At 53.3% G+C, this 26,245-nt stretch overlaps 1 protein-coding gene and 2 long non-coding RNA genes across 3 annotated transcripts in view; 1 reads left to right on the top strand and 2 right to left on the bottom strand.

Annotated features, from left to right (window-relative positions):
• The window catches only part of LOC136336092 (uncharacterized), a 13,235-nt gene extending 9,155 nt beyond the window's left edge, over nucleotides 1–4,080 (bottom strand). The window contains exon 1 of the long non-coding RNA XR_010731377.1: nucleotides 4,032–4,080. This is a non-coding gene — a long non-coding RNA (uncharacterized lncRNA). The remainder of the gene's footprint in view (nucleotides 1–4,031) is intronic.
• On the top strand, nucleotides 95–24,040 carry LOC136336087 (myosin-7). Its single transcript, XM_066277466.1, has 39 exons — nucleotides 95–2,624; nucleotides 3,030–3,241; nucleotides 3,523–3,666; nucleotides 3,951–4,107; nucleotides 4,297–4,324; nucleotides 4,933–5,041; nucleotides 5,122–5,214; nucleotides 5,318–5,381; nucleotides 5,801–5,899; nucleotides 6,133–6,236; nucleotides 6,860–6,998; nucleotides 7,101–7,219; nucleotides 7,326–7,475; nucleotides 7,731–7,901; nucleotides 8,486–8,795; nucleotides 9,078–9,145; nucleotides 9,507–9,594; nucleotides 10,234–10,351; nucleotides 10,463–10,586; nucleotides 10,871–11,007; nucleotides 11,243–11,498; nucleotides 12,107–12,349; nucleotides 12,522–12,698; nucleotides 13,491–13,636; nucleotides 14,756–14,846; nucleotides 16,368–16,757; nucleotides 16,984–17,110; nucleotides 17,254–17,372; nucleotides 18,317–18,513; nucleotides 19,064–19,247; nucleotides 19,420–19,585; nucleotides 19,722–19,846; nucleotides 20,359–20,667; nucleotides 20,907–21,110; nucleotides 21,222–21,347; nucleotides 21,557–21,832; nucleotides 22,741–22,836; nucleotides 22,958–23,092; nucleotides 23,906–24,040. Exons 2-39 carry the CDS (start codon nucleotides 3,041–3,043, stop codon nucleotides 23,921–23,923), a joined length of 5,808 nt encoding a protein of 1,935 aa, XP_066133563.1. The 5' UTR covers nucleotides 95–2,624; nucleotides 3,030–3,040; the 3' UTR covers nucleotides 23,924–24,040.
• On the bottom strand, nucleotides 23,943–26,245 carry LOC136336091 (uncharacterized). The gene is made up of 3 exons (XR_010731376.1): nucleotides 26,046–26,245; nucleotides 24,635–24,750; nucleotides 23,943–23,999 (listed from the first exon to the last, which is right to left on the bottom strand). It is a non-coding gene; the product is annotated as an uncharacterized lncRNA (long non-coding RNA).

Genomic DNA, 26,245 nt, shown 5'->3' with positions numbered 1-26,245 from the left:
CGGCCTTGGCTGTGTCCTGTGCTCAGAGGCTGAGCCCCAGCTCTTTTTCCTTGCTAACGCCGTGGCTGCTCATAAAGCCTGCAGGAAAAGGGGAGATCTTTCCTGTCTCTCTGCCCCACTTGCCAGAACACCAGTCTTACTACGTCTGGATACAGACCATCCCACAGATGGTTTACAGGAGCTGTGTTGTCTATGGCTCCAGGGTGTCTGGCTCTGGGTAAGGAGTTTAGTACCTGGGGCAGAGCTAGGAAAAGAGTCAGGCAAAGGCTCCATCAGGCAGGACCATCTGGAAGCCTGGCCCTCCCCTCCGCACACACTGGGTCCCTGCTTCCTTAGACTGCAGCCCTCCTTTCCGTCCTCCCTCCCGGGCTGGGCTCCCTCTCCCACTTACTGAGTTTTCTTTCCGCCCTTGAATCTTGCTGCCCTGGCTGACTGCTCAAACTTAAAGAAGGCACTTCCCTCTCCATAAAATGAAGGGCTTGGACTCATCACCAAGGCCTGTCTGGCTCTGAGGCTCAGTGACCTCAACATCACTTAGCTGGTCCAAGGAAACTAGTATGCGAGCCAGAGTCCCCATCTCTGTTTCCTGGTCATTGTTCTTGTCACTTGGCTGGGAAACCTTCTTCCAGCTGCCCAGTCTAGGCCCCACCTTGAGCCCAGGCCCCCAACTTTGCCCTACCCTCTGCTGCTGACACTCAGCACCCTCCCATCTCATAGCTGGATGCAGGATCTAAGCCAGGGAGCAGGGAGGACACTGTGCAAATGGGGCCAGGCCAGTGCTTGGGGAAGGGGGCTAGGGGCCGGGGGGAGCAGGGTCAGAGGCCAGGAGAGCACAGGAGAGTCACGGGGTGGTCGGCTGTGGTCAGTTTCCTCTCCTGCCAGCTGTGGAATGTGAGGTCTGGCCGGCGAGATATTTTGGCTGCACTTTGAGCCATCCCCGCCCCCTGGAACTCAGACCCTGCACACTCCATGCCATAACAATGACGACCACTTCCAATTGTTTCCTAGTTGGAAGGGGGGAGGAGAGGGCTGTTTAGGAAGGGGGGAGCCTGGGGGAAATGCTTCTAGTGACAACAGCCCTTTCTAAATCCAGCTGGGGCCTGGATGCAGGGGGGGGGCACCCTGCTGCCCCATATATACGGCCCCTGACCCAATCAGACTCCACAGCTTTGTCCTGCACCCTGTCTGTCCTCTCTGCTCTCAGGTAGGAGCATGGAGCTGGAAGCCTTCCTGTGGGTTAGGGGGCCTCAGGTTTAGGAAGGGGCTCCTCTAGGAATAGCAAGCTGCATGCAGGGCTTCATGCAAAGCCCTGGGTCTGGTAACTGAGAACACATGTTTAGTTCTAAACATATGTGTATGTGCCCCAAGAGGAGCGGGGGCTCATGTGTTACTGGGGGATGTCTGTTTCAATGCCTCTGAAACCAGAATGCATTAGAGGGATGTGCGTGTGCGTGTGTGTGGTGTGTACAAGCATGCATGGTCTGAACACATGGTGAGGGAGAGTATGTGCCTCGTTGCCTGAGATGCATAGACATCAAGTGGAAGACATGTGTTTATGATCATGCCTGGGGACAAGCAGGTCCATTTTGGGGGAGGCACAGGGGGAAGAGGATGGCAGAGAATGATTACTTAGGAAGTTTATGTGCTTAAAAGCTAGTTCTGTGAGGTCTGCAATGTGTTACTACCCGTGTTATCACATGTGGAGGTGTTTGTGTGCGTATTCAGGAGTCATGATTGCTATAGTGTGTGTACACCCTACAAAGAGAGTTCGCAGGCCTGTGGTGTGGGGGTTCCAGGTCTCTGTATACTCAACAGCCTACAGTATGTGAGCTTAGTGATACTGTACATATACTTAAGTGCACGCCTGTTGCTGAGGCATAATGGCACACTGAGAGGGAGTGTGTGCCGAGGTATACGAGGAAGGGAGCGTGTCTGTGTGAGACATGAGCAGCGGGCACGTGTGTTTATCAGAGGACATGTGGAACAGGTCTGGCTCTGTGATGGGTGTGTCTGTGAGAGGATGCCCACAGGGTGTCCTCTCTGAGAATGTCCACCAAGACTGACGATCAAATGGGGACCGATGGAAGAGAACTGTTTTCAGTCATGAGACAAGGGTTCAAGTTCTGCTACACCACTTATTGTTGTGTTCTTGGACAAGCAAGCCCTGTAACCCTGACTTCCTCATCTGTAGAATGGGGTGAAGATTGAGTAAGAAAATGTGCATAAAATGCTTAGGAGGCTGTAAGGCTCTGAACAGATGTGAGCATTTGTTGTTCTTCAGGTGCCCCAAAGAAAGCAAATTTCACTAGGTGGGTACAGGCAAGGTTGGGGCACTCCCCAACCAGGGGGTGGGGGACTAGAGCTTAGAGTTGAGTTGACTTCAGAAAACTAGAATTAGTGTTCAGAGGATAAAAGGAATAGTGCTTGGGAAGCAAGAGAGGACAGGACCAGAGAAGCTGACAATCACTTCCCACCTATTTTTCAGCCCTGGGGGAGGGGGAGGAAGGTGCTGAAGGGCAGAGCCAGCAAGCAGCAGGGAGGTGGCCCTGAAACAGCCTTCCATTCCCCCAGGTCCCCTGCAGGCTGAGACACTTTCCTCTCATAGACATATTTGAGAAGCCACGGTAAGGAAAGCTAAAGGTGGGGTGCGGGGGAATCTGGGAAGATACGGAACTAGTTTCTGCCTTGCCTTGGGAGGATGTCTTGGTGACCAGGAGTCCTTACCTGTGGCTGGTGAGGGGGCCAGGCCACAAGGATCAACTTCTTGCTCTCATGAGAAGCCCAGGATCCTCCTCCCTATTCCAGGAGAGCCCCAGGCTGAACAAAGTTAGCCTTCCCTTCTGCACTGACAGATTTGCCAGGCACTTTCAGGTTAAGGGACAAGCTCAAGGACCAAGGGACTGGCCAGTGACACCGCCTGACTCCTGAGCATGGTGCTAGACTCTGGGCGCCCACTATAGAGGAGAGCTCAGGGAGGAGAGCGGAGAGGAGGGGGTGGGAGGGCAGCCAGCTCCTTCTCTCGCCCAAAGCAGGCGCAGGCATGGGGGATGCAGAGATGGCTGCATTTGGGGCCGCCGCCCCTTTCCTGCGCAAGTCAGAGAAGGAGCGGCTGGAAGCCCAGACCCGGCCATTTGACCTCAAGAAGGATGTTTTCGTACCTGATGACAAAGAAGAGTTCGTCAAGGCCAAGATTGTGTCTCGAGAGGGTGGCAAAGTCACTGCTGAGACTGAGAATGGCAAGGTGGGTGGCAGGGCTAGCATGAGAGGCCACCTGGGACACCCTGCACACCTCAGGTGGCTAGAGAGGGGCGCCACCAGGACCCACCCCGCACAGATTTTCCTTTACTTTAGGTAGGGATCCACATTCTCCAAACGGTCCCTTATCACGCCCAACCCCTGGGTATCTTTTCTGTGATCCTGGCTCCTTTGCTCTTGAACATCATTGTCTTCTAACTCACCCAACTCCTCTCTCTGCTGAGGGAGGGCTGACAGCAGGCTGTGTGTGTGTGTGGACTTTGGCAGACGGTGACCGTGAAGGAGGACCAGGTGCTGCAGCAGAACCCGCCCAAGTTCGACAAGATCGAGGACATGGCCATGCTGACCTTCCTGCACGAGCCCGCCGTGCTCTACAACCTCAAGGAGCGCTATGCGTCCTGGATGATCTACGTGAGTGCTCCACCTATGACCTTGCTCTGTATCTGGTAGCTTCCTGGTTCATACATTTCTACTTCCTGGAGACAAAATTTTCTGTTCTTTGTGCCCAGGCATTATTGCATTCTGTCCTAGTCTCTACCTCTTAGGTTCAGTTCCAATACCCTGGGGCTGGCATTACTCAGATTTAGTGTATTCCTACATAGATTTTCCTTTTTCTCCTTCCTCTTCTAGGATCTTTCTCTAACTCTAATGCCATCCTTACCACTGGCAACTCACTCCTGTTTTTCTACACCTAGACCTACTCAGGCCTCTTCTGTGTGACCATCAACCCCTACAAGTGGCTGCCGGTGTACAACGCCGAGGTGGTGGCCGCCTACCGGGGCAAGAAGAGGAGTGAGGCGCCGCCCCACATCTTCTCCATCTCCGACAACGCCTATCAGTACATGCTGACAGGTGACAGGCCCAAGTGAAGGGTTTTCCTGAGGGCCTCAAAGATGGGACGCACATGGTGCTGTTCTTCCTTCTTCCATGGGCTTGGCAGTGAGACAGGCCTGGAGAGGGCATGGGGTGAGGAGGTAGGGGACACCAAACAAGAGCATCCTGTGTGGCTCCTGACTTACCCTCCCCATTTTCTTCCCACAGACAGAGAAAACCAGTCCATCCTGATTACGTGAGTGTGGCTCCTACCCTATTCCCTCCAGGAGTTCCCTGACCCTGCTCCAACAGCATCCCCAGCCCCATCAGTGCCCTGCTCCCTATGCAGAGTCCACTCTTTTCCCTCCACCTTCCCACCAGCTCCTCTTTCTTCTCCGGCCTTTCCCCTTCACTTCTTTTTGCTCTCCCTTGTCCCTCTCTGATCTCCTTCACCTTCTCTCCTCCAGCTCATCATCATTTATCTCTAAGCCCAGTATCACCATGTCTTCTTTACCTCTTCATTTTTTTTCCATCTTTCCCTTCAGAAAACTTCCCCATTCTCCCAGCCCTACCCATTTGTGCTCAAAATGGCCCAGGCCCCTCTCTTCTGATTGACTTTGCCCAGCTAAGATTAGGTTCCATCTGCCCAAACCCAGCACTTCTTGTGCCATCCTTGCTGGTTGCTACACCTGACCCTGTGCTTGTCAGAGAACAGCTATGTGTTTGGGGTGCTCAGTACCTGTCAGCTGCCTGCGTCAAGGCTCCCGCCGTCGAGTAGGGTGAGGCACTCTCACCTGACTTGAGGTTTGTTGGCCTCAAGAGGTGTTTGTGCAATGCCGAATGTGCCCTTGAATGTCTTGACAGCGGAGAATCCGGGGCAGGGAAGACAGTTAACACCAAGAGGGTCATTCAGTACTTTGCTGTTATCGCTGCCATTGGGGATCGCAGCAAGAAGGACCAGAACCCAGGCAAGGTAGGCCTGCTGTCCTCCAGGGTCCCACACTGCAAAAAGGGAAGGGAACTTCTCACCTGCCATCCTCCTAACCTCTGCAGGGCACCCTGGAGGACCAGATCATCCAGGCCAACCCTGCTCTGGAGGCGTTCGGCAATGCCAAGACCCTCCGGAATGACAACTCCTCCCGCTTTGTGAGTGGTCCCTGACCTTGGACTTGGGATTTGGGCAGGTTGAAGGGTGGCATCAAATATGAGCTTTTCCTCAACTCATCACAACTGTCTCCCATCTCTCCAGGGGAAATTCATTCGAATCCATTTTGGGGCAACTGGGAAGTTGGCATCTGCAGACATAGAGACCTGTGAGTGCCATGCAGTGCTAGGGCTCAGCCTGAGCTTGCCCTCATCGAACCGTCTTGATCTTCCACCTCTCTCTCTGCATGTCTCTCTCTCTGGGTCTCCAGCCCTCAGACTCCCTCTCTCTCTTTCTGTCTCTGTATGTCTTTGACTTTAGGTCTGTATAGCCATCTCTCTCTAAGACTTTCTCTGGTCTTTCTCCATCTCTGTCTCTGCAGATCTGTGTGTCTTTCTCTGACACTGTTTCTCTCTTCTTTGGTCTCTGTCTCCATCTCCACCTCTGTGTATTTGTGTATAAATCTCTTTCTCTTTCCCTCCTCCTCTTTCTCTGCCTTTTGCTTGCTATATTTATCATTCATTTCTGTTTCTTTGTACCTAAATTCCAATGTTTTCTTTCTTTCTTTCTCTCTCCTACTGTTCACAGACCTTCTGGAAAAATCCAGAGTTATTTTCCAGCTGAAATCAGAGAGAGATTATCACATTTTCTACCAAATCCTGTCTAATAAAAAGCCTGAGCTGCTGGGTGAGTCAGAGATACCAACTGAGACCAACTATCTCCATGGCAACCTGGTCTCTTCTCCTTGCGGCTGTTTGTTGGCATGCACTGGGTTTATGGCACTGCTGGATTCAGTTCTGTGGGATGTGGAGCCACATTAAGCTCTGTCATGTGCTCTTCTGCAGGCCTTGTACTGTGGCAGGCAGCCCAGTGAGAGCCAGGGATCTGTGCCACATCCTAACCATGTCATCTTCCCCCAGACATGCTGCTGATCACCAACAACCCCTACGATTATGCATTCATCTCCCAAGGAGAGACCACTGTGGCTTCAATTGATGACTCTGAGGAGCTCATAGCCACTGATGTAAGTGTAAGGACCCAGTTGAGAGGTGAGGGTATTGGCAGTGAGAGGCAAATGAGCATTCCACTGGCCTAGAAATAGAGCTGACATTGCTGTCTGTTGTCCACAGTGATCTGGCCTCACTGAGGGCTATCGTGTCCCTCTGGCCTGGATGTGCTGGGGTCTGGGTATGATAAGACAGGGATGGCCAGTATTTGGTATTCAATTAAACCAAAAAGAGCTGAAGCCATGGGCCAGAGAAGCAGACAAGCCAAGAAATAAGGCATGACTAAGGGAAGGAGGAAGGGGAGAGTCAGGCAGATTCCAGGAGCTGGGCAGGCGCTAAGGTAAACAACAAATATGAAAAGTCCAGGCAGGGAAGCAAGTGTAGACCTAGAAAAAGGGCAACAGGAGGAAACATGCATGGGTAACCCGGAGCACCTCCAGGTAACAGCTGTGACCACTGACGCCGGGGCCCGAGCCCGTCTACCCTCCACCCTGCGCTGGTGCCTCCCATTTTTGTTTTGGAGTCATCACTGGGTATGGGAATCTCAGGACTCACAGAGTTCTCTCTCCAACTGAAGAGAGAGCTCGTTTACCTGCCATCCTTCCTTTCCTGGGGCCCACTATGTTGGGGTTTCTTACAGAATGCCTTTGACGTGCTGGGCTTCACTCCAGAGGAGAAGAGCTCCATTTACAAGTTGACGGGCGCCATCATGCACTTTGGAAACATGAAGTTCAAACAGAAGCAACGAGAGGAGCAGGCTGAGCCAGACGGCACCGAAGGTGGGAGTCTAGGATGTTGGGGGCAGCTGTGGAGGCACTGAAGGCTGCATCTTCACAAGATTCCTCTCTTTATTATCTTTGCTACCTGCCCTTTCCTTCTAGAGGCTGATAAATCTGCCTACCTCATGGGGTTGAACTCAGCTGACCTGCTTAAGGGGCTGTGCCACCCTCGAGTGAAAGTGGGCAATGAGTACGTCACCAAGGGGCAGAATGTCCAGCAGGTGGGTCATCTTCAGACGGCAGTGGGGACTTACATGATGCAGTAGGAGCTTTGGAATTCACTCTTCCCAATGAGTCTGCTCACCTGGGTCTCTCCCTACCTTCCAGGTGCAATATGCCATCGGGGCACTGGCCAAGTCAGTGTACGAGAAGATGTTCAACTGGATGGTGACACGGATCAACGCCTCCCTGGAGACCAAGCAGCCGCGCCAGTACTTCATCGGAGTCCTGGACATCGCCGGCTTTGAGATTTTCGACGTGAGTGCAGGGAGCCCCGGGAGGACGGAGAACAGAAATGCGCCCGTCGGCACGTGCAACAGGATAGCCAGGGGCCAGGCGCTAGAAAGGCAGGGGGTTCAGCAGTGATGGAGGCAGTCACCGTCCTGTCTTCGGGGGGTTCTCCCTCGCTGCCATGACGGGGAAGGGACCGCCACACCCCTCACTGGGCTGGATGCAGCCCTGGACTGAGCCCACTGCCTATCTGACCCACCGCCACCCTCATTGCCCCTGCAGTTCAACAGCTTCGAGCAGCTCTGCATCAACTTCACTAACGAGAAGCTGCAACAGTTCTTCAACCACCACATGTTCGTGCTGGAGCAGGAGGAATACAAGAAGGAGGGCATCGAGTGGGAGTTCATTGACTTCGGCATGGACCTGCAGGCCTGCATCGACCTCATCGAGAAGGTGCTGCCTCAGCCCCACCTGAACTCTCCACTCACACCCACATGAGCATGCCAGTTAAAATGGTGGCTGAATTCATTCTGGGGAATGGGATCTGGATAACAGAAGAATCTGGGCTCTCTAGCTTCCAGAGCCCTGTATTGTCCTCACCACCCAGGACAGGGTGGCACCTGGGAGAGCTAAGTGCCCAGGGGCTTGAGTTAGGCACACAGAGGACAGGCACCTCCAGGATGGCCTCCCACACTGCCTTACCCATCCAAGAAGCAGAAAGTTTGAGGGTAGATCAAGGAATTATAAGAGTGCCCCTATTTTCAACCCTGCCATCTCAGGGACCTGGGGCTTGAGTGATATGTAAAGTACTTACAGCACGCACATTCCCAGATTTTCCCCAAGGTCCCTCTGAACTTAAACTCTTCCACTCAGGGAAGGCTTGAACAGGTTCCAGTCAATAGATAACTGTACTCAGAGCTGAGCCTGATACCTTAATGCCCAAAAGGGTATCTCCATAAACAAATTTGAATCTAGAACAGGACTGATATCCATCTGCATGAATGCATGCTCAGTGATGCTCTCCCCACCACTCTCAGCCCATGGGCATCATGTCCATCCTGGAAGAGGAGTGCATGTTTCCCAAGGCCACTGACATGACCTTCAAGGCCAAGCTGTACGACAACCACCTGGGCAAATCCAACAACTTCCAGAAGCCACGCAATGTCAAGGGGAAGCAGGAAGCCCACTTCTCCCTGGTCCACTATGCTGGCACCGTGGACTACAACATCCTGGGCTGGCTGCAGAAGAACAAAGACCCACTCAATGAGACAGTGGTGGGCTTGTACCAGAAGTCCTCCCTCAAGCTGCTTAGCAACCTGTTTGCCAACTATGCTGGAGCTGATGCACGTAAGCAAAGACTGGGAACCCCGGAACAAGGAACAGGGTTTCTACTCTGGATCTGAAGCAGGTCAATTGCTACACCTCACCACTTCCACGTTAGTCTGTGCCCAAGGTTTACAGACTCAGTGAGACAGAGATGGGTGGAGAAAATGAGGCTCCCACAGTGAAGACCTTTCCCTGGAGGTTTAATGCCAGCAAGGATGTGAACTAGGGACTCTGACTTTCCTCCCTGTCCCGGCCTCCTCACATACCCACTTGTGCCCCTTTTCTTGACTCTCCTTCTCACAGCTGTTGATAAGGGCAAAGGCAAGGCCAAGAAAGGCTCCTCCTTTCAGACTGTGTCAGCGTTGCACAGGGTGAGTATGTGACCCAAGCTCCAGCCCACCGTGGCTCCTTCCTTGCCTTGTTCACCTTGACTCCTCCCACTCCCTATCTTCTCATTCCATTTGTGATCCTTTCCACTCTGTCTTCTCATCTCTAGTTTCTGTTCTCTTCCACTTTATTTGCTGGCCTCTTCCCTTATGAGTTCCCCTCTCACCTCTCTTTCCTTTACCTCCTGATGTCCACCTTCTCTGTTCTCCCCCCCCAGCATTCCTTCATTCTCTTTAGCTCCTTGCATTCTCTCCCTCTCTCTTTCCCATCCTTCTTCTCCTCTCCCATTCTTTTTTCTTTTTCTTTCAATTTCTTTACTTTCCCTTCATGTTTTTTGGGATATAGGAAAATCTGAACAAGCTGATGACTAACTTGCGCTCCACACATCCCCACTTTGTGCGTTGCATCATTCCCAACGAGACTAAGTCTCCAGGTGAGCCCCAGAACTCAGGACCTGCCCACTGCTGAAAACACTTGGCCCCAAGAACAGAGCTTTCTAAATCATTTCCTAAACCCTCATCACAGTGCTTCCCAAATCACGTTCTTCTCCTGTCCCACATGCTGTCTCAGAGATGTCCCCCTACCCCAGAGCTACCTTACATTTGCAATGTGTAACTCAGGGTACTGCATAAGGCTCTTTGATGAACATTACCTCATGAGTGCCTTCCAACCCCAATGAGACACATAAGGACGGTTTATCCCTTTTTGACTGATAAGGAAATAGAAGGTCAAGGGCATGAGTTTAAGGCTTGGTTCTGTTCTGATCAACTTAGTGACCTTGGTCAAGTCCCTTAACCTCTCTGGGTTTAACTCCCTGCTTGTCTTGGTATATTCTCTAAAAAATGGAATATATTTGCCCTGTTATCCTCTGATAGTAAGCATAAACCAATAAAAAATGTGAAAACCTTTAGTTATTTTTAAAAGCTAGGAAAAAATGAAAAGAAATTAAATATCATTAACTAACTGACCTGCTAAGGTTACTGGTTTATAAGTGACAGAGCCAGGATCAGAACATCTGGCTCTTAGTCCAGTGCTCTCTGCACAAACTCCTCTCCTCTCCATCCTGCCACAGGGGTGATGGACAACCCGCTGGTCATGCACCAGCTGCGCTGCAATGGCGTGCTGGAGGGCATCCGCATCTGCAGGAAGGGCTTTCCCAACCGCATCCTCTACGGGGACTTCCGGCAGCGGTGGGTTCAGGGAAAGGGGGAGCCGGGTGGCCTTGGAGGGGAGGGGAGTCTGATTCTCTGGGCAGAGTAGATGAGTGCAGACGTGGGTGACTGCGGGCACCTCCCTCCCAGGTATCGCATCCTGAACCCAGCAGCCATCCCCGAAGGGCAGTTCATTGACAGCAGAAAAGGGGCAGAGAAGCTGCTGGGCTCCCTGGACATTGACCACAACCAATACAAGTTCGGCCACACCAAGGTGAGTCTAGAGCTCCACAGGGTGGAATTGCAGGCACGTGGCCATGTTGAGTGGGGCAGCCGGGAGTTCGGAAGGCAGAAGCCTGATTCCTGGCTTCCTCTATCAACCCAAAGTCTGAAAACCAGGCTTCCTTTCTGTCTTGTCTTTCCCATTTCACTCCCAGGTCTAGGATGAGCAGGTGATGGGTCCCCTGGGAGCTCAGCCAGGGTCTCCCACCCTCTCCCTCCACCCCCGATACCTTTCCCTGAGGCTGCGGCCCCCTTGGCTCTCCCCCTTGCCTGCAGGTGTTCTTCAAGGCGGGGCTGCTGGGACTCCTGGAGGAGATGCGAGATGAGAGGCTGAGCCGCATCATCACCCGCATCCAGGCCCAGTCCCGAGGTGTGCTCTCCAGAATGGAGTTCAAGAAGCTGCTAGAACGCAGGTGAGAGATCTCAGAAGGAGGTCGCCAGCATTAGGCCCAGGCTGGTTCAGGACAGTGTCAGGAGAAAGAGCTCACTGGGTCTTCAAACAATGAACCCTGCGGGAGTGTCTCACAGAGACAGAAGGTGGGCCTTATGGTCAGAGGACGGGATGGATGAAGGGAAGGGTCTAGGAATCAGGGCCTCAGAGCAGGAAGGAGAGAATCTCTCACCAGCTCTCTTGCTGGGCCTCTGCAGAGACTCCCTGCTGATAATCCAGTGGAACATTCGGGCCTTCATGGGGGTCAAGAATTGGCCCTGGATGAAGCTGTTCTTTAAGATCAAGCCTCTGCTAAAGAGCGCAGAGACAGAGAAGGAGATGGCCAACATGAAGGAGGAGTTTGGGCGCCTCAAAGAGGCTCTGGAGAAGTCTGAGGCTCGCCGCAAGGAGCTGGAGGAGAAGATGGTGTCCCTGCTGCAGGAGAAGAATGACCTACAGCTCCAAGTGCAGGCGGTGAGGCTCTGAGCCCCTGTTAGCTTTTCCACCCAACTTTGTCTATACCCTGTACCTCCCCACCCAGGGACTCACCATCTTGTCACCTTACAGGCAGAGGATTCTGGAATCAACACTTTTAAAGACCTCCGAAGAGGTCCAATGAGAGAAGTAAAGGGAAGCAGGGAAAGAACTAACTTTTAAAACACAGGCTTTCCATCTGAGTTCAACCTGGATCCACAACTCAATAATTTTGTGACCTTGGGAAAACCATGCATTATCTTTGAATCTCAATGTCCTTATCCTAAATATGGAATAAAGCTGCTCATATCACTGGATTGTAAATATATAAAGTATATATATTTAGGTAATTCCCTCCCTTCCATGGAGGAGACCAGAGGAAGAGGGTCAGATAAAGAGACTTCTGGTCCCCTTCCCTCTGTTCCCACCCTGGAATGCTCCTATCACATTGCTCTAAAATTTCTTCTCTTCCCCATCATTCTGAGGTTCTTTTCAGTGGGGTGATGTCCTGGAGCTCCCCTCCTATAGAGGCTGAGCCTCTCCCTCTTTTCACTGCCATAGCCAAGACTCCACCCACTAAACAGCCTACCCTTGTACCTCACGCTCAGGAGCAAGACAACTTGGCTGATGCAGAGGAGCGCTGCGACCAGCTGATCAAGAACAAGATCCAGCTGGAGGCCAAGGTGAAGGAGATGACTGAGAGGCTAGAGGATGAGGAGGAGATGAACGCTGAGCTCACTGCCAAGAAGCGCAAGTTGGAAGATGAGTGCTCTGAGCTCAAAAGGGACATTGATGACCTGGAGCTGACACTGGCCAAGGTGGAGAAAGAGAAGCATGCGACAGAGAACAAGGTGAGGGCAGCTCCCTCTGGTTCCAGCCCAGGTGTCCAAGGGACCCAAAGACCACACTGACCCTCACCAACACCAGGCCACTCAGGGGATTCTCATAGCAATGTGGATCTCCACAGACGTCTCCAATCTGGTGAGCTTTGACCCTAAAGGGGATGGTACTTTTGTTCAACAGGTGAAGAACCTGACAGAGGAGATGGCTGGGCTGGACGAGATCATTGTCAAGCTGACCAAGGAGAAGAAAGCTCTGCAAGAGGCCCACCAGCAGGCCCTGGATGACCTTCAGGCTGAGGAGGATAAGGTCAACACACTGACCAAGGCTAAGGTCAAATTGGAGCAGCAGGTGGACGATGTGAGTAGATTGTCACAGGACTTAGATATACCATATCCATCTGTGCTTGTGTGTGTGTGTGTGTGGGGGGTATTGGAAAGTGCTCCCTTTCCTGAAACCTTTCTAGAAGGGAACCAGGCAATAGCAAATGGGAAGGGCGATCAAATAATGAATCATGTAGATGGGCTCACTGATATGATCAACAGTAGAGATGGGCTTCCTTATTGCAATGTAGGTTCAAGCCTCTACCCTTAGCCACAGGACTCAGAAGGTTATCTTGTAAGAACATAATACATTTCTCTGGGAATTTTATGAAGTTCTCAAGGAGGATCTTTGGACTGTTAATATTGTAGGCAGGATCCAGTCCTCAGTGATCATTATTTCCACCGGTAGTTCTATGTGTATATCTCTGCTGAGTCACTTATTACTCTGTCTTATCATTATTATTAAAGTATTTGTCTCAGCCATTAGACTGTGAGTTGCCTTTAGGCAGAAACTTGGGTCTAGTCAATTTGTTTCTGCAGTGCTTAACATGGCACCTGAAACCCAACTGCTGCTTATAGGATGCAGAATGAATAAATGTAGTTTTGAGGCTTCATCCCACAGTCATTCATTCAATCATTTATCAGTTACTGAGCATCCTTACATGCTAGGTACTCACACAGCCCCCTGGTAACAGTTGGCCCACTCTGGGGAAGGTTTCCCAAATCTTGGATATTTCTTGAAATCCTCCAACCCCAGAGTGACCTAGATTTCAAATCAGCAAGTCAAGATATTTGTTCTTACGGGCATGCTGGTTCTTCTCTCCACCAGCTGGAGGGGTCCCTGGAGCAGGAGAAAAAGGTGCGCATGGACCTGGAGCGAGCAAAGCGGAAGCTGGAAGGTGACCTGAAGCTGACCCAGGAGAGCATCATGGACCTGGAGAACGACAAGCAGCAGCTGGATGAGCGGCTAAAAAAGTAGCGTGTTCCCGTTTCTGTTGCCTTTTTCCTCCCAGGCCAGCACCCTGTTCTGTGGACATAAGTCTAAACTAACCCAACATATCCATCCTCAGAGGCAACAGCCTCATGCAGCTTCCATATGTGGATGCAAAACTGTGCTCAAAGCCTCCAGGAAGATGTTTTCCTGCCCTAGACATGCACATCAGGGTCTAGCCATCGTTCCTGGCAAAGAATCTAACTTGAATCCTTCAAGCCCTTTCTTTCTATTGGGCACTTAAAAGGAATGGAAAATAACAGCTCGCCCCCTTTATACATAAGTCTTTTTGAAGATCAGCTGTTAACACAGTGTAAGGCTCCACACAAAAACCTCTCAAGAAGGTTCTTTTAGGTTCTTCACAGAGAACCCAGGAGCCACAGAAATGGATCAACCATCACACTTGAGCAGTGCAAGGTCTGGGCCATTTCTTGGTTTTAATGAACTTGTTGTCCTAATTCTCATTGCAAGTCCTTCCAAAATTCACAGCTCCATCTTCCAACTTGGTAAACAGCCTGCAGAACATATTTGGATCATCAAGAATCCTATGGTACTTTAGAGCCAGAATTTTAGAAGGCTCTGAGAATCAAAGCTCTGAGAATCATTATGATCCATATCCTCACTGTGCTATATCTGCCCAAGAGTTTTCACACTTCCCCAGGCACCGTATTTGTTGATGAATGAGTAAATATATGACCCCATTGATCCTCAATCCACCTTTTAAAGATGGTATTTTTAGCCTCAATTTACCAGAGAGGAAACAAAGGTTTACAAAGTTTAACCAATTCAAAGTAAGAGTGACAGAATTAAAGACTATTAGAGCTAAAAGGGGCCTTTGAAACAATCTAGCCCAACCCACTCATTTTACAGACCAAAGAGGGCGAGTCCCTCAGAGCCCATCTGTCACTCCACCTGCAGTGCTCTTCCCATTACATTTCCTGTTGGACTCATTCTTTCCACAGGTGGACTGTCTGTCAGCCCTGGAATCTGTTTTTCTGATGAAATTCTGCTGTTTATTTGTTTTATTATCATTTACAACCATTGGTGGGCTTCCCTGGAACCTAAATGACCACCATTGCCTTACCCTCCCTCCTTCCACACAGGAAGGACTTTGAGATGAATGCCCTTAATGCAAAGATTGAGGACGAGCAGGCCCTGGGCAGTCAGCTGCAGAAGAAGCTCAAAGAGCTTCAGGTAAAGTCTGGAGTGCCGGGAGGGGGGGGGGCGCTGGACTCCCCGGGCTGGTTCTCAGCTTCCCAGCCTCCCCTCCAGGCTTTCCTGTCCCCAGCATTACAGGCATTTGCTATGTGTCCATGAAGGGAGGCACTGAGCTATGATAGTTCCCACATGGAACACCTCCATGAGGGGCTGGTGATTCAAGGATGACATAGGAAGAGACCTTGAAAGCTCACTGGTCTGGGGGGCAGAAATCTTGGCTTCCTATTTCAGCTCTGGATTAGCCAAAGACTGAGGGAGTCCACTCCAGATCTCTGGGTCTCCATGTCCTTCCCTGTTACCTGGTAGCTTTTAAGGTCCCTTCAGCCCTGATGGTCTGTGACTTCGGTTCTTCTAGAGCAGATGCTGTTAGGTCTTTAGTTGTCTCATCAGACAAACATGGCTCTCTCATTCAAACTTTTATTATTCTTTTTCACTAAACTACTTTCACTATCCTTAGAACACAGACAGCTCTTTGTCTCTCTACAAGAGTAAGCTTCAACCATTCTTCTTTCTTTCTCTTTCTTTTTTCTTGTGTGAGAGAAAGAGGGACAGGCAGACAGGAAGAGAGAAAGCTAAGAAGTATCAATTCTTTGTTGCAGCACCTTAGCTGTTCATTGATTGCTTTTTTTTTTTTTTTTTTTTTTTTCATTTTTCTGAAGCTGGAAACAGGGAGAGACAGTCAGACAGACTCCCGCATGTGCCCGACAGGGATCCACCCGGCACGCCCACCAGGGGCGACGCTCTGCCCACCAGGGGGCGATGCTCTGCCCCTCCCGGGTGTCGCTCTGCCATGACCAGAGCCACTCCAGCACCTGGGGCAGAGGCCAAGGAGCCATGCCCAGCGCCCGGGCTATCTTTGCTCCAATGGAGCCTTGGCTGCGGGAGGGGAAGAGAGAGACAGAGAGGAAAGCGCGGCGGAGGGGTGGAGAAGCAAATGGGCGCTTCTCCTATGTGCCCTGGCCGGGAATCGAACCCGGGTCCTCCGCACGCTAGGCCGACGCTCTACCGCTGAGCCAACCGGCCAGGGCCTGATTGCTTTCTCATATGTGCCTTGACTAGGGTGCTGCAGCCAAGCCAGAGACCCCTTGCTCAAGCCAATAACCTTGGGCTTCAAGCTAGTGACTATGGGGTCATATCTATGACCCCACGCTCAAACCAGCAACCCTACACTCAAGGGGTGAGCCCACACTCAAGCCAGCAACCTCAGGGTTTCAAACCTGGGTCCTCAGCATCCCAAGCCAATGCTCTATCCACTGCACTACCACTTAGGCTCAACCACTTCCTTTCAGTAAAGAGAATGTATAATGTTCTGGCCTAAAGGAAGGCTAACGTGCCTGCCTAAACCATCTCCCCCAAATCCTTTTTTTCCACACCTGCACTAGTAGAACTAGACTGACTTGCTGTTCCTGACAGGCCAGGGGTATTGTAGGGCCAGGGGCGGGGGCTCCGATAGAGGGTTCCGGGTGGTGGGTCTGAACCCTCTATGTCCGGGCCTAGGCACGCATAGAGGAGCTGGAGGAGGAGCTGGAGGCGGAGCGCACCGCCCGAGCCAAGGTGGAGAAGCTGCGCTCCGACCTGTCCCGGGAGCTGGAGGAGATCAGCGAGAGGCTGGAAGAGGCCGGCGGGGCCACATCTGTGCAGATTGAGATGAACAAGAAGCGTGAGGCTGAGTTCCAGAAGATGAGGCGGGACCTGGAGGAGGCCACGCTACAGCACGAGGCCACGGCGGCGGCCCTGCGCAAGAAGCATGCGGACAGTGTGGCGGAGCTGGGTGAGCAGATTGACAACCTGCAACGCGTGAAGCAGAAGCTGGAGAAGGAGAAGAGTGAGTTCAAGCTGGAGCTGGATGACGTCACCTCCAACATGGAGCAGATCATCAAGGCCAAGGTGGGCCTGTGCTCAGCCTCTCCCTTCCTCCGATTCCCTCCACCCACCTTCACACTCTGCCCATGTCTTCCCTCTTTGATGGCTCAGTTTCCCACTTTCCTTCTACCCAGTTCTCTGATCCTCTCCTTCCTTCCATGTCTTCCCTCTTCCTCATTCTTTAATTGCTCCCATTACATCCCACTCAGTGCCTCCTACAACCATCCTATGATGTTCCCTCCACTCTCAGGCTAACTTGGAGAAAATGTGCCGGACCTTAGAAGACCAGATGAATGAGCACCGGAGCAAAGCTGAGGAGACCCAGCGTTCTGTTAATGACCTCACCAGCCAGCGAGCCAAGCTACAGACTGAGAATGGTGAGCACCACCCAGCCCCAGCCTTGGGTAGAGACACACACACACCTCCCCAGAGAGTGGGCCTGCAGGTTAGGAGAGGGGCTGGAGGAGAGAGGAGTGCCTGGTCCTCCAAGCTGAGTGTGCCTTGGTGCCTGCCTTTCCAGGTGAGCTGTCCCGACAGCTGGATGAGAAGGAGGCGCTGATCTCCCAGCTGACCCGAGGGAAGCTCACCTACACCCAGCAGCTGGAGGACCTCAAGAGGCAGCTGGAGGAGGAGGTTAAGGTAAGGCCCAGACTCAGGTCACTTGGCCCCCTGCCAGGAGCATAGCATCTGGCCCTGTAGCCACATCATTTCTTTTCCCCAGATTGGGGCTTGCTGTCCATCCATTATTCTCCCAGAATTCCAAAAGGGCTAGTAGTCTACACCCCACCACATGCCTCTTTAAGTCTCATCCCCAGGCCTGACCTGTGGTGGTACAGTGGATAAAGCGTCGACCTGGAAATGCTGAGGTCGCCGGTTCGAAACCCTGGGCTTGCCTGGTCAAGGCACATATGGGAGTTGATGCTTCCAGCTCCTCCCCCCTTCTCTCTCTCTCTCCTCTCTCTCTCTCTCTCCTCTCTCTTCTCTCTCTCTCTCTCTCTGTGTCTCTCCCTCTCCTCTCTAAAATGAATAAATAAAAAATAAAAAAGATTAAAAAAAAAGTCTCACCCCCAGGCTGAAGCTTTCTGCTGCCATTCCTGGAAGGGTGTAGGGGCGGGAGTGCTGAAGGCGCCTGTGGGCCCTGACTTAGCAGGGCAGTCTGAAACTTATGACGGAAACTCACTGGAGTCTAATCCTAGCCTTTTCCTGGGCTCATGACAAAGGGGAAGAATAAAACTTTATAAAAAGGCAGGGCTCAAAATCTAACCTGCCTCTAAGAGCTTGGCAATTGTGGGGAAATCACCTAACCTCTCATAGCCTCTGTCTCCTCCCCTCAACATGCGGGGAGAATGAAAATCCTGCTGCCCTGGGGAGAACAGGGGTGGTGGGCATGAAGCTCTTCATAAATAGTGCAGTGCTGCATGGGCGTACTTTCTTATTAGTACTCAGTAAGCCACTCCAGGTCCACTGGGGATTTAGAGATAGGTGAGCCATGGGAGACTGTTGAAAGTAGGGTGAGGAAATGGGCAAGACTAGTGTTGCATTATGGAGAAGGCTGAGCCCACCTCCTGGTGCCCGCCTCCCAGGCAAAGAACGCCCTGGCCCATGCGCTGCAGTCGGCCCGGCACGACTGCGACCTGCTCCGGGAGCAGTATGAGGAGGAGCTAGAGGCCAAGGCCGAGCTGCAGCGCGTCCTGTCCAAGGCCAACTCGGAGGTGGCCCAGTGGAGGACCAAGTACGAGACCGACGCCATCCAGCGGACTGAGGAGCTCGAGGAAGCCAAGTGAGTCCCGGGCAGCCGCCTCTGCAGGGGCCCCTCTGCAGGCATGATGCAGTGCAGCCCAGTCCTCAGGGGATGGCTGCTTAGCTAGGTCTTACCAACACAGGAGGACACTGCCCTGGCCCTGCCTCCTTCTCCTCTCAGGGAAGCTTTTTGCTCGCATTATGTTTCTCATCCGAATATAAGACGAACAAAAGGTTTGTCTGAGGGCAGAATGCTCCCAGCTGGGTCAGGGTGCTATGTCAGGAGAAGGGGTGGTGGCCTGCAGAAGCTCATGCACCCTCCGTGTCTGCAGTGTAAAGACTGGCCCAGGGTCAGAGGGATGTCATCCAGAAGGGCCCCCTAGGTGCTGAGGGTCTTCACTCACTGCCACCAAGACTCTGCCAGCCCAGCTCTCCGCCTCCTGAAGCCCCTTCTCAGGCTTTTCCTATAGGTTTCTGAGTTCTCAAGAATTGCTTTCCAGAAGACTCATGTCATTTCCTTTTGTCCAAATCCACACCCTTCATCCTCCCCAACCTCTCCCACCACTGCCCACCTCTACCCCCTGGGGCAGGAAGAAGCTGGCCCAGCGGCTGCAGGAGGCTGAGGAGGCTGTGGAGGCCGTCAATGCCAAGTGCTCGTCGCTGGAGAAGACCAAGCACCGGCTGCAGAACGAGATCGAGGACCTGATGGTGGACGTGGAGCGCTCCAATGCGGCGGCTGCGGCCCTGGACAAGAAGCAGAGGAACTTTGACAAGGTGGGCCCTGGTGGCGGCCGCAGCCAGGGGGCAGAGCAGGGGCACCACCATGAGTGGAGGCCAGAAACATCCTCCATGGAGGCTGGGAAGAGGCTGAGCGCAGCCAGGGGCCAGGGCAGCCCCTAGAGGTGGGGCAGGGGCAACACAGTGAGCCCCAAGCCTGTCTCCACAGATCCTGGCTGAATGGAAGCAGAAGTACGAGGAGTCGCAGTCGGAGCTGGAGTCCTCGCAGAAGGAGGCGCGCTCCCTCAGCACTGAGCTCTTCAAGCTCAAGAACGCCTATGAAGAGTCCCTGGAGCACCTGGAGACCTTCAAGAGGGAGAACAAGAACCTTCAGGGTGCGCTGGGGCCTGAGGCCTGGGAGGGATGAGAAGAGTGCCCATTCATGGTGCCACACAGGGCCTCCAAGAGGCATGCCCTCCCCTAATGGACCAGGGAAGCTGCCAACTTTGTTGTTCGCCCCCCCCCCCACAGAGGAGATCTCCGACCTGACTGAGCAGTTGGGATCCAGTGGAAAGACCATCCACGAGCTGGAGAAGGTCCGCAAGCAGCTGGAGGCCGAGAAGCTGGAGCTGCAGTCGGCCCTGGAGGAGGCCGAGGTGTGTAGGGGGGAGAGGGGCAGGGGGCAGAGCTCTAGGCTGTGGTACCTGTTCTCATCTCCCTTTTGGCCAATTTCTTCATTGTTCTATCCTCAATAAAACAATGCCTGGCCCATAGTAGGCACTCAACAAATATTGTGAAATGAATGAACGCAAATATTTTACCTATTACATCTTAGAAGAAATCTCCTGTTTTCACTCCCCCCCCCTTTCCACCTCTGCCTCCCACTTTGAGATTTTTACATTCTATGCCTGATTGTGTCTGTTTCCTTGGCAACACCTTTCTCTTCGTTTTCCTCTTTGTCTTCATTGCTAGCTTTCTCTGTGAGGCCTGTATCACCTTCTGTTAGGCCTATTTATTTCTTTTAAATTCTATTTTCTTTTTTCTCTGCTGCTTTGACTAATCCATTTATACGATTCTTGAATTCACTTTGTATCTATGACTCACAGACAGACCCCTGCCCTGTGCCCTGACTTTCTGCCTTGGACCTTCTCTCCCCACTCGTCCACAGGCCTCCCTGGAGCATGAGGAGGGCAAAATCCTCCGGGCCCAGCTGGAGTTCAACCAGATCAAGGCAGAGATTGAGCGGAAGCTGGCTGAGAAGGACGAGGAGATGGAGCAGGCCAAGCGCAACCACCTCCGCGTGGTGGACTCGCTGCAGACCTCCCTGGACGCAGAGACGCGCAGCCGCAATGAGGCCCTGCGTGTGAAGAAGAAGATGGAGGGCGACCTCAATGAGATGGAGATCCAGCTCAGCCATGCCAACCGCATGGCTGCTGAGGCCCAGAAGCAAGTCAAGAACCTCCATAGTTTGCTAAAGGTACATGGAGGTCAGGAAGTCAGCTTCCCGGAGAGGGACGGCCTCCACATGGCCCAGTTGGGTGTTTGTGTCCCATCACAGCTCCAGATCCCTCTGCCCCAGGGCCATCGCAGAGAAAACCCACAGGCCCCTCCTGAGCCACCACAATGGGCTCTCCACCAGCGTGCAGTCTGCTGTGACAGCCTTCTGATGGGCGCAGGTGCCAGCTTCTCTCTCATGCCCGTCCTCCTGACCCGCAGGACACCCAGATCCAGCTGGATGACGCAGTGCGGGCCAATGATGACCTGAAGGAGAACATCGCCATCGTGGAGAGGCGCAACAACCTGCTGCAGGCCGAGCTGGAGGAGCTGCGGTCTGTGGTGGAGCAGACAGAGAGGTCTCGGAAGCTGGCCGAGCAGGAGTTGATCGAGACCAGCGAGCGGGTGCAGCTGCTGCACTCCCAGGTGAGTGGCTTCCTGGGCATTCCTGGAGGGAAGTAGGACCCAGCAGGTGAGGTTTGGAAGCCAATTGTGGATGCTCAATGTTTTTCATGCTCTGCCCACTCTGGCCCTCAGAACACCAGCCTCATCAACCAGAAGAAGAAGATGGATGCAGACCTGTCTCAGCTTCAGACTGAAGTGGAGGATGCGGTGCAGGAATGCAGGAACGCTGAGGAGAAGGCCAAGAAGGCCATCACGGATGTGAGTGCCCCTTACTTTCCAGACTCCCCTAAAGACACGAATAATGGCTCTGGATCCAGGCCAGGCCACTGTGCTATAAGGCCAACTTGACTCTGCAGTTCCATGGGTTTGAGGGCCTCAGGGAGCAAACCCCAGGATGGGAAAAAGGTGATCCTTGTGGGAGAAGAGATATGGACCCCGGTTCTCTTATACCTGTCTCCTGTCCACAGGCCGCCATGATGGCGGAGGAGCTGAAGAAGGAGCAGGACACCAGCGCCCACCTGGAGCGCATGAAGAAGAACATGGAGCAAACCATCAAGGACCTGCAGCACCGGCTGGACGAGGCCGAGCAGATCGCCCTCAAGGGCGGCAAGAAGCAGCTGCAGAAGCTGGAGGCCCGGGTGCGGGAGCTGGAGAACGAGCTGGAGGCCGAGCAGAAGCGCAACGCAGAGTCCATCAAGGGCATGAGGAAGAGCGAGCGGCGCATCAAGGAGCTCACCTACCAGGTGCGGTGGGTGGCCAGGCCTTCTGCCATGGCCTGAAGCCAAGTGACAACCACCCAAGAAGAATGAAGTGCTCTCAGTGAGCCTCTTCCAGGGTTAGGGGTGGGAGTACACGCCCTGGATGCCCATTTCTACATCGCCAAGACCTGTCTTACCCTGAGTGTCCCCCGGTTTGGAGGTCAGTCTCTGAGACTGCTGGCTAAGAGCTCCACCTCTGCACTCAGCCTCAGACTGTCCCCTGGAGACACACACAGAGCTCCAGACAGAGCTCACCCTGCACAGGTTGCCAGAAAGCAAGTATATGGCCAAGCTTTGGCTTCCCACCATCACTGCCAAAATACACCAAAAATATACCAAAGCCATTCAAACAAATTGCGAAACTTCAGTTACACAAGGGGGTGCAGACTTTAGCTTTCCGTGGTATTTTCTAGACTCAGACTCCAGTTAGATTTTGTTTCTGCCCAATCCAGAAAGTCACCATTCTTCTATGCACATTTATCCTTAACTTCAATCAAATCTATATCATTTCCCTGCAGCTCAAAAGATCCCAGCACACCTGTAGTGCCAGTCACTGCCAACACCTGCTGGGTCCTAGAATTACGGGGTTTGTCCTCCGTGAGGTCCCAGGACCTCCAGTAGCCCACTCCCCGATACAGCACGCACACACACTTTTGTGCACCGTTTCAAGAGTCCTATCAGCTTCCTAGACCCTTTTGTAATACAAATCATTAAAAATATTTATACATTTTTAGGGAGGGATGAGAAACTGTAAGGAGAACTCAAGTGTTTGGTGCAAATCAGAAAGTAGAACTGAATGAGGAGATTACGTTGAGGGTAAAAATGACAAGTGGGGGAGGGGGCATGCCTTCTGTGACTGTGCTGCCCTCACTCTGGCCTCCTCTGACCCCCAGACGGAGGAGGACAGAAAGAACCTGCTGCGGCTGCAGGACCTGGTGGACAAGCTGCAGCTGAAGGTCAAGGCCTACAAGCGCCAGGCCGAGGAAGCGGTGAGTGACCTTGCTGGGGACTAAGCCTGGAGGGGAGACACAGGAAGGCCCATGGCCAGGCGGGAAGGCTGAGATCTTTGGGCCCTGTCTCAGCTCTTTCCCCACCTTCGCTCCCTCACAGGAGGAGCAGGCCAACACCAACCTGTCCAAGTTCCGCAAGGTGCAGCACGAGCTGGATGAGGCGGAGGAGCGGGCGGACATCGCTGAGTCCCAGGTCAACAAGCTACGGGCCAAGAGCCGTGACATCGGCACCAAGGTGGGTTCCCACCCCCACCCCCAGACCTTGTCACTGGTTCTCCATAGCAGTGCACTCTCCCCACATCAGTGCCCAGACTCCGCCCCCCACACGAGAATGCCTCCTCTTCATGCATCAGCCACAACTGCACCACAAGGCCCTGCAGGCATCCCCAAACTACGGCCCAGCTGGCGGGCCGCGGGGCCGCAGGCCGCATGTGGCCCCCTGAGGCCATTTACCCGGACCCCGCCGCACTTCCAGAAGGGGCACCTCTTTCATTGGTGGTCAGTGAGAGGAGCACTGTATGTGGCGGCCCTCCAATGGTCTGAGGGACAGTGAACTGGCCCCTTGTGTAAAAAGTTTGGGGACCCCAAAGGGCAAGGTGATTCAGTCCTCTGTGACTTCTAATCTAAGATTCTTCCGGCTCTCATGTTCAGTGACTTTGCAAACCCCAGCCCTAGGGTGGTCAGCAACCCTAGAAGATCCCACTTGATATATACCCAGTATACTCCAATATCCATCTGCTAGTCTTCACTTTTCCCTTACCTAGTTTTGGCCTACAAGCTTGTGATGCAAACCTTAAACAGACATCCTAGAACACCCCTTGTCTTTGCCTATACAGCTCCCTCTGCCTGCCCCACAGCCCTACCTTCCAGAACTTGCCCTCCACACCAATCCTAAGGACACATCTCCCGCCACCATGGGGGTCCCTGTCAGGCCACACAACAGTTCCCCACCCCTCCAAGTGCCCCTTCTTCCCTTTGTTTTCTGCCCCCATTCCTACCCAATGCCTACCTTGCCAGAGCTAAGTTGGACTTTGTTTCCTTTCAAAAGGGCTTGAATGAGGAGTAGCTTTGTCATAGCTTCTCGATCTGCTCGGCCCGGAGGGTGCCACCAGAGTCCCAGCCCTGGAGCCCATAAAGCAGCTCTTTCGGAGGAAGCAGAATAAAGCAAATTTCCTCTAAGTGAGATTTTGCCTCTGGACTCTTCTTCACTGCCTGCCACTGGCATGGGGTGGGGCACAGGGGCGAGGAGAGGAGGGGGGCTTCTCCCCAGGCTAGACCAAGGAGGCCTCCCCAGGGCGGGGGGAGGACGGGAGCCTGTGAGGGGAGCATCCCCCCACCCCGTGCGGTGCTGCCTGTGCTCCCCTTCACCTGCCCCTCAGCAGCCGACACCTCTCCCCCAGCCCTCTCCCTGGCTCAGAAACACTCAAAGTTGAGATTTAGGGAAACACTTAAGACTCTCCTAGAGCACAGAAGCCCATCTGCTATGGTGGTACATCGTAGCTCTGTTTAATGCTAACCCACCAGCACCACAGACAACACCAGGGCTGGGCCGTGAGGAGGAGGTTTAGTGTATAGGCCTTCCCTCTAAGGTGTGACCCACTTGAGCAGCTAGGGTAATGACCCCCGGCCTCCGTCAAGGCAGGTCTCCGAGAGGGCTCAAGGACACGCAGCTGCGTAACACATCACCCTTCCAGACACAGGCACCACTGTCCCCATCCACCCCCAGAGGCCAGTGCCCCTCTCTCATCTGACCGAGAGAACTGGACCCTCAGCCCACCTTCTTCTCCTCCTCATCTCCCAGGGCTTGGCCCCTCCATCTAGGGGGCTCCTTTCTTCTCCCTCATTTCTTCTCACTGTAACTTCCATTCCCGAGACCCTCCTCATCTGCACCTGCTGGAAGAGGGGGCATCTTTGGCTCACTTATGACAGGCCATATCAAGGAGAAGCAGGCAGATGAGGGCCTGGGGAGAGTCACGTGGGAGCAGGACTCTGGGGAAGAGGAGGAGGGGATGGTTTGCTGGGGGGCTGGGAGGAAGAAGCAAGCCCCACTTCAACTAAAGAAGCCTGCCCCCAGAGTCACTGCCACACCTGGGCTGCTTAGCAAAAGCCTGGGACTGTGGCCCATGGAGGGCAGGAGCTCAGGAGGCAGTGGGACTGTCAGCCTTCTTCTGAGACTCCTGAAACCTTGGTTCAACTCTGGACGGAATCTCCCCAACCCCACCACACACAGCCACTCCCAGCAAGCTGCTCCATCCTCCACCCTGACCTCTGAGCTTGAATGCAGTTGTCAGAGTGAAGGCAGGGGCCCATCCCAGGAAGGAGGGATGCCCAGTGTTAGATTACAGGAGAAAGAGAGGGGAGAAAGGGAAAAGGAAAGGAAAAAAAAAAAACCTGAGGAGGGAGGCAGTGGGGAGAGAGGAAGAAATCTCAAGAAACTAGGGGACAAGAGGACCAGGGAAACCAGCAAAGAGACAGGAAGTAGGAAGAGAAGATCCACAGGCCCTCCCACCTTTCTCCTCTCATTCATCTCCATTTCCAAACCCTAGGACCGCTGCTCTTCTTAGGGGGGGACTTGGAGAGCAATAGGAGATCAGCAGAGAAAAGGCCCTAAAGGGCATCTACCTTGAAAAGGCAGATGCAGGGGATGGCCAGAGAATCCAAGCTCCCCAAGCAAAGGCAGAGCAGGATCTGAATGCTGAGAGAACAGCAGGCAACAGGGGGGGTGAGTGAGGACTGGCAGCCGAGCCACAGCAGAGGAGGGTGCTGAGAGAGGAGGGGAGAGGAGAGGGCTGGATGAGCCAGCCTAGGATAGAGGAGCCAGGAGAGCTGAGGGGGGTGATCCTGGAACAAGGAAAGAATCCTGGGTCACCTTCAGATGCAAGGAAAATCAGGAAACTTGAGAACAGTGAGGTTAGAGAGAGGTCAACAAAGCAGAGGTGGAGGCACAGGTGAGACAGGCAGAGGGCACGCGGTCCCGAGCTTAGAGAAGGCAGAGGCTCATGGAAATGCAGGCACATCCATGCAGGAGATGGGCAGAAACATGGCAGGGGCCAGGTCTGACTTTGAGAAAGGGAATAAGGCAGGGGGAGAGGATGGTCAGACACAAAGACAGACAGAGATATAGGGAGCCAGGCAAAGTGAGGGCACCCGGTTCCAAGGAAGCTAGCCCTACCTCCTCATCACCTCACCTGTGGCAGAAGGCTCCATCCCATGCCCTCCAGGACTTGCAGCAGAACGAGGAGCTGCTCTGGAAGGCAGCTGAGGGAGGATGGAGAGCAGGCGTGGGTGTGAGGGCCAGGAGAGTGGAAGGGGCCTAAGAAAGGAAGAGGAAGGCAAACCAGACCACAGAGGGGGCAGAGCCTTGGAACCACGTTAGCCCCCTTCCCTC

This window comes from Saccopteryx bilineata, chromosome 4 (genome assembly GCF_036850765.1).
Source record: "Saccopteryx bilineata isolate mSacBil1 chromosome 4, mSacBil1_pri_phased_curated, whole genome shotgun sequence".
Taxonomy (NCBI): domain Eukaryota; kingdom Metazoa; phylum Chordata; class Mammalia; order Chiroptera; family Emballonuridae; genus Saccopteryx; species Saccopteryx bilineata.
This window is presented reverse-complemented; position numbering and strand designations above follow the sequence as displayed.

Bases quoted from the DNA above. Each gene is read 5' to 3' on its own strand.
- LOC136336087 (XM_066277466.1), top strand. From the start codon at position 3,041: ATGGGGGATGCAGAGATGGCTGCATTTGGGGCCGCCGCCCCTTTCCTG. The intron at 5,042-5,121 runs GTAGGCCTGCTG...TAACCTCTGCAG, and splicing joins AGGACCAGAACCCAGGCAAG to GGCACCCTGGAGGACCAGAT. The intron at 5,215-5,317 runs GTGAGTGGTCCC...CCATCTCTCCAG, and splicing joins ATGACAACTCCTCCCGCTTT to GGGAAATTCATTCGAATCCA.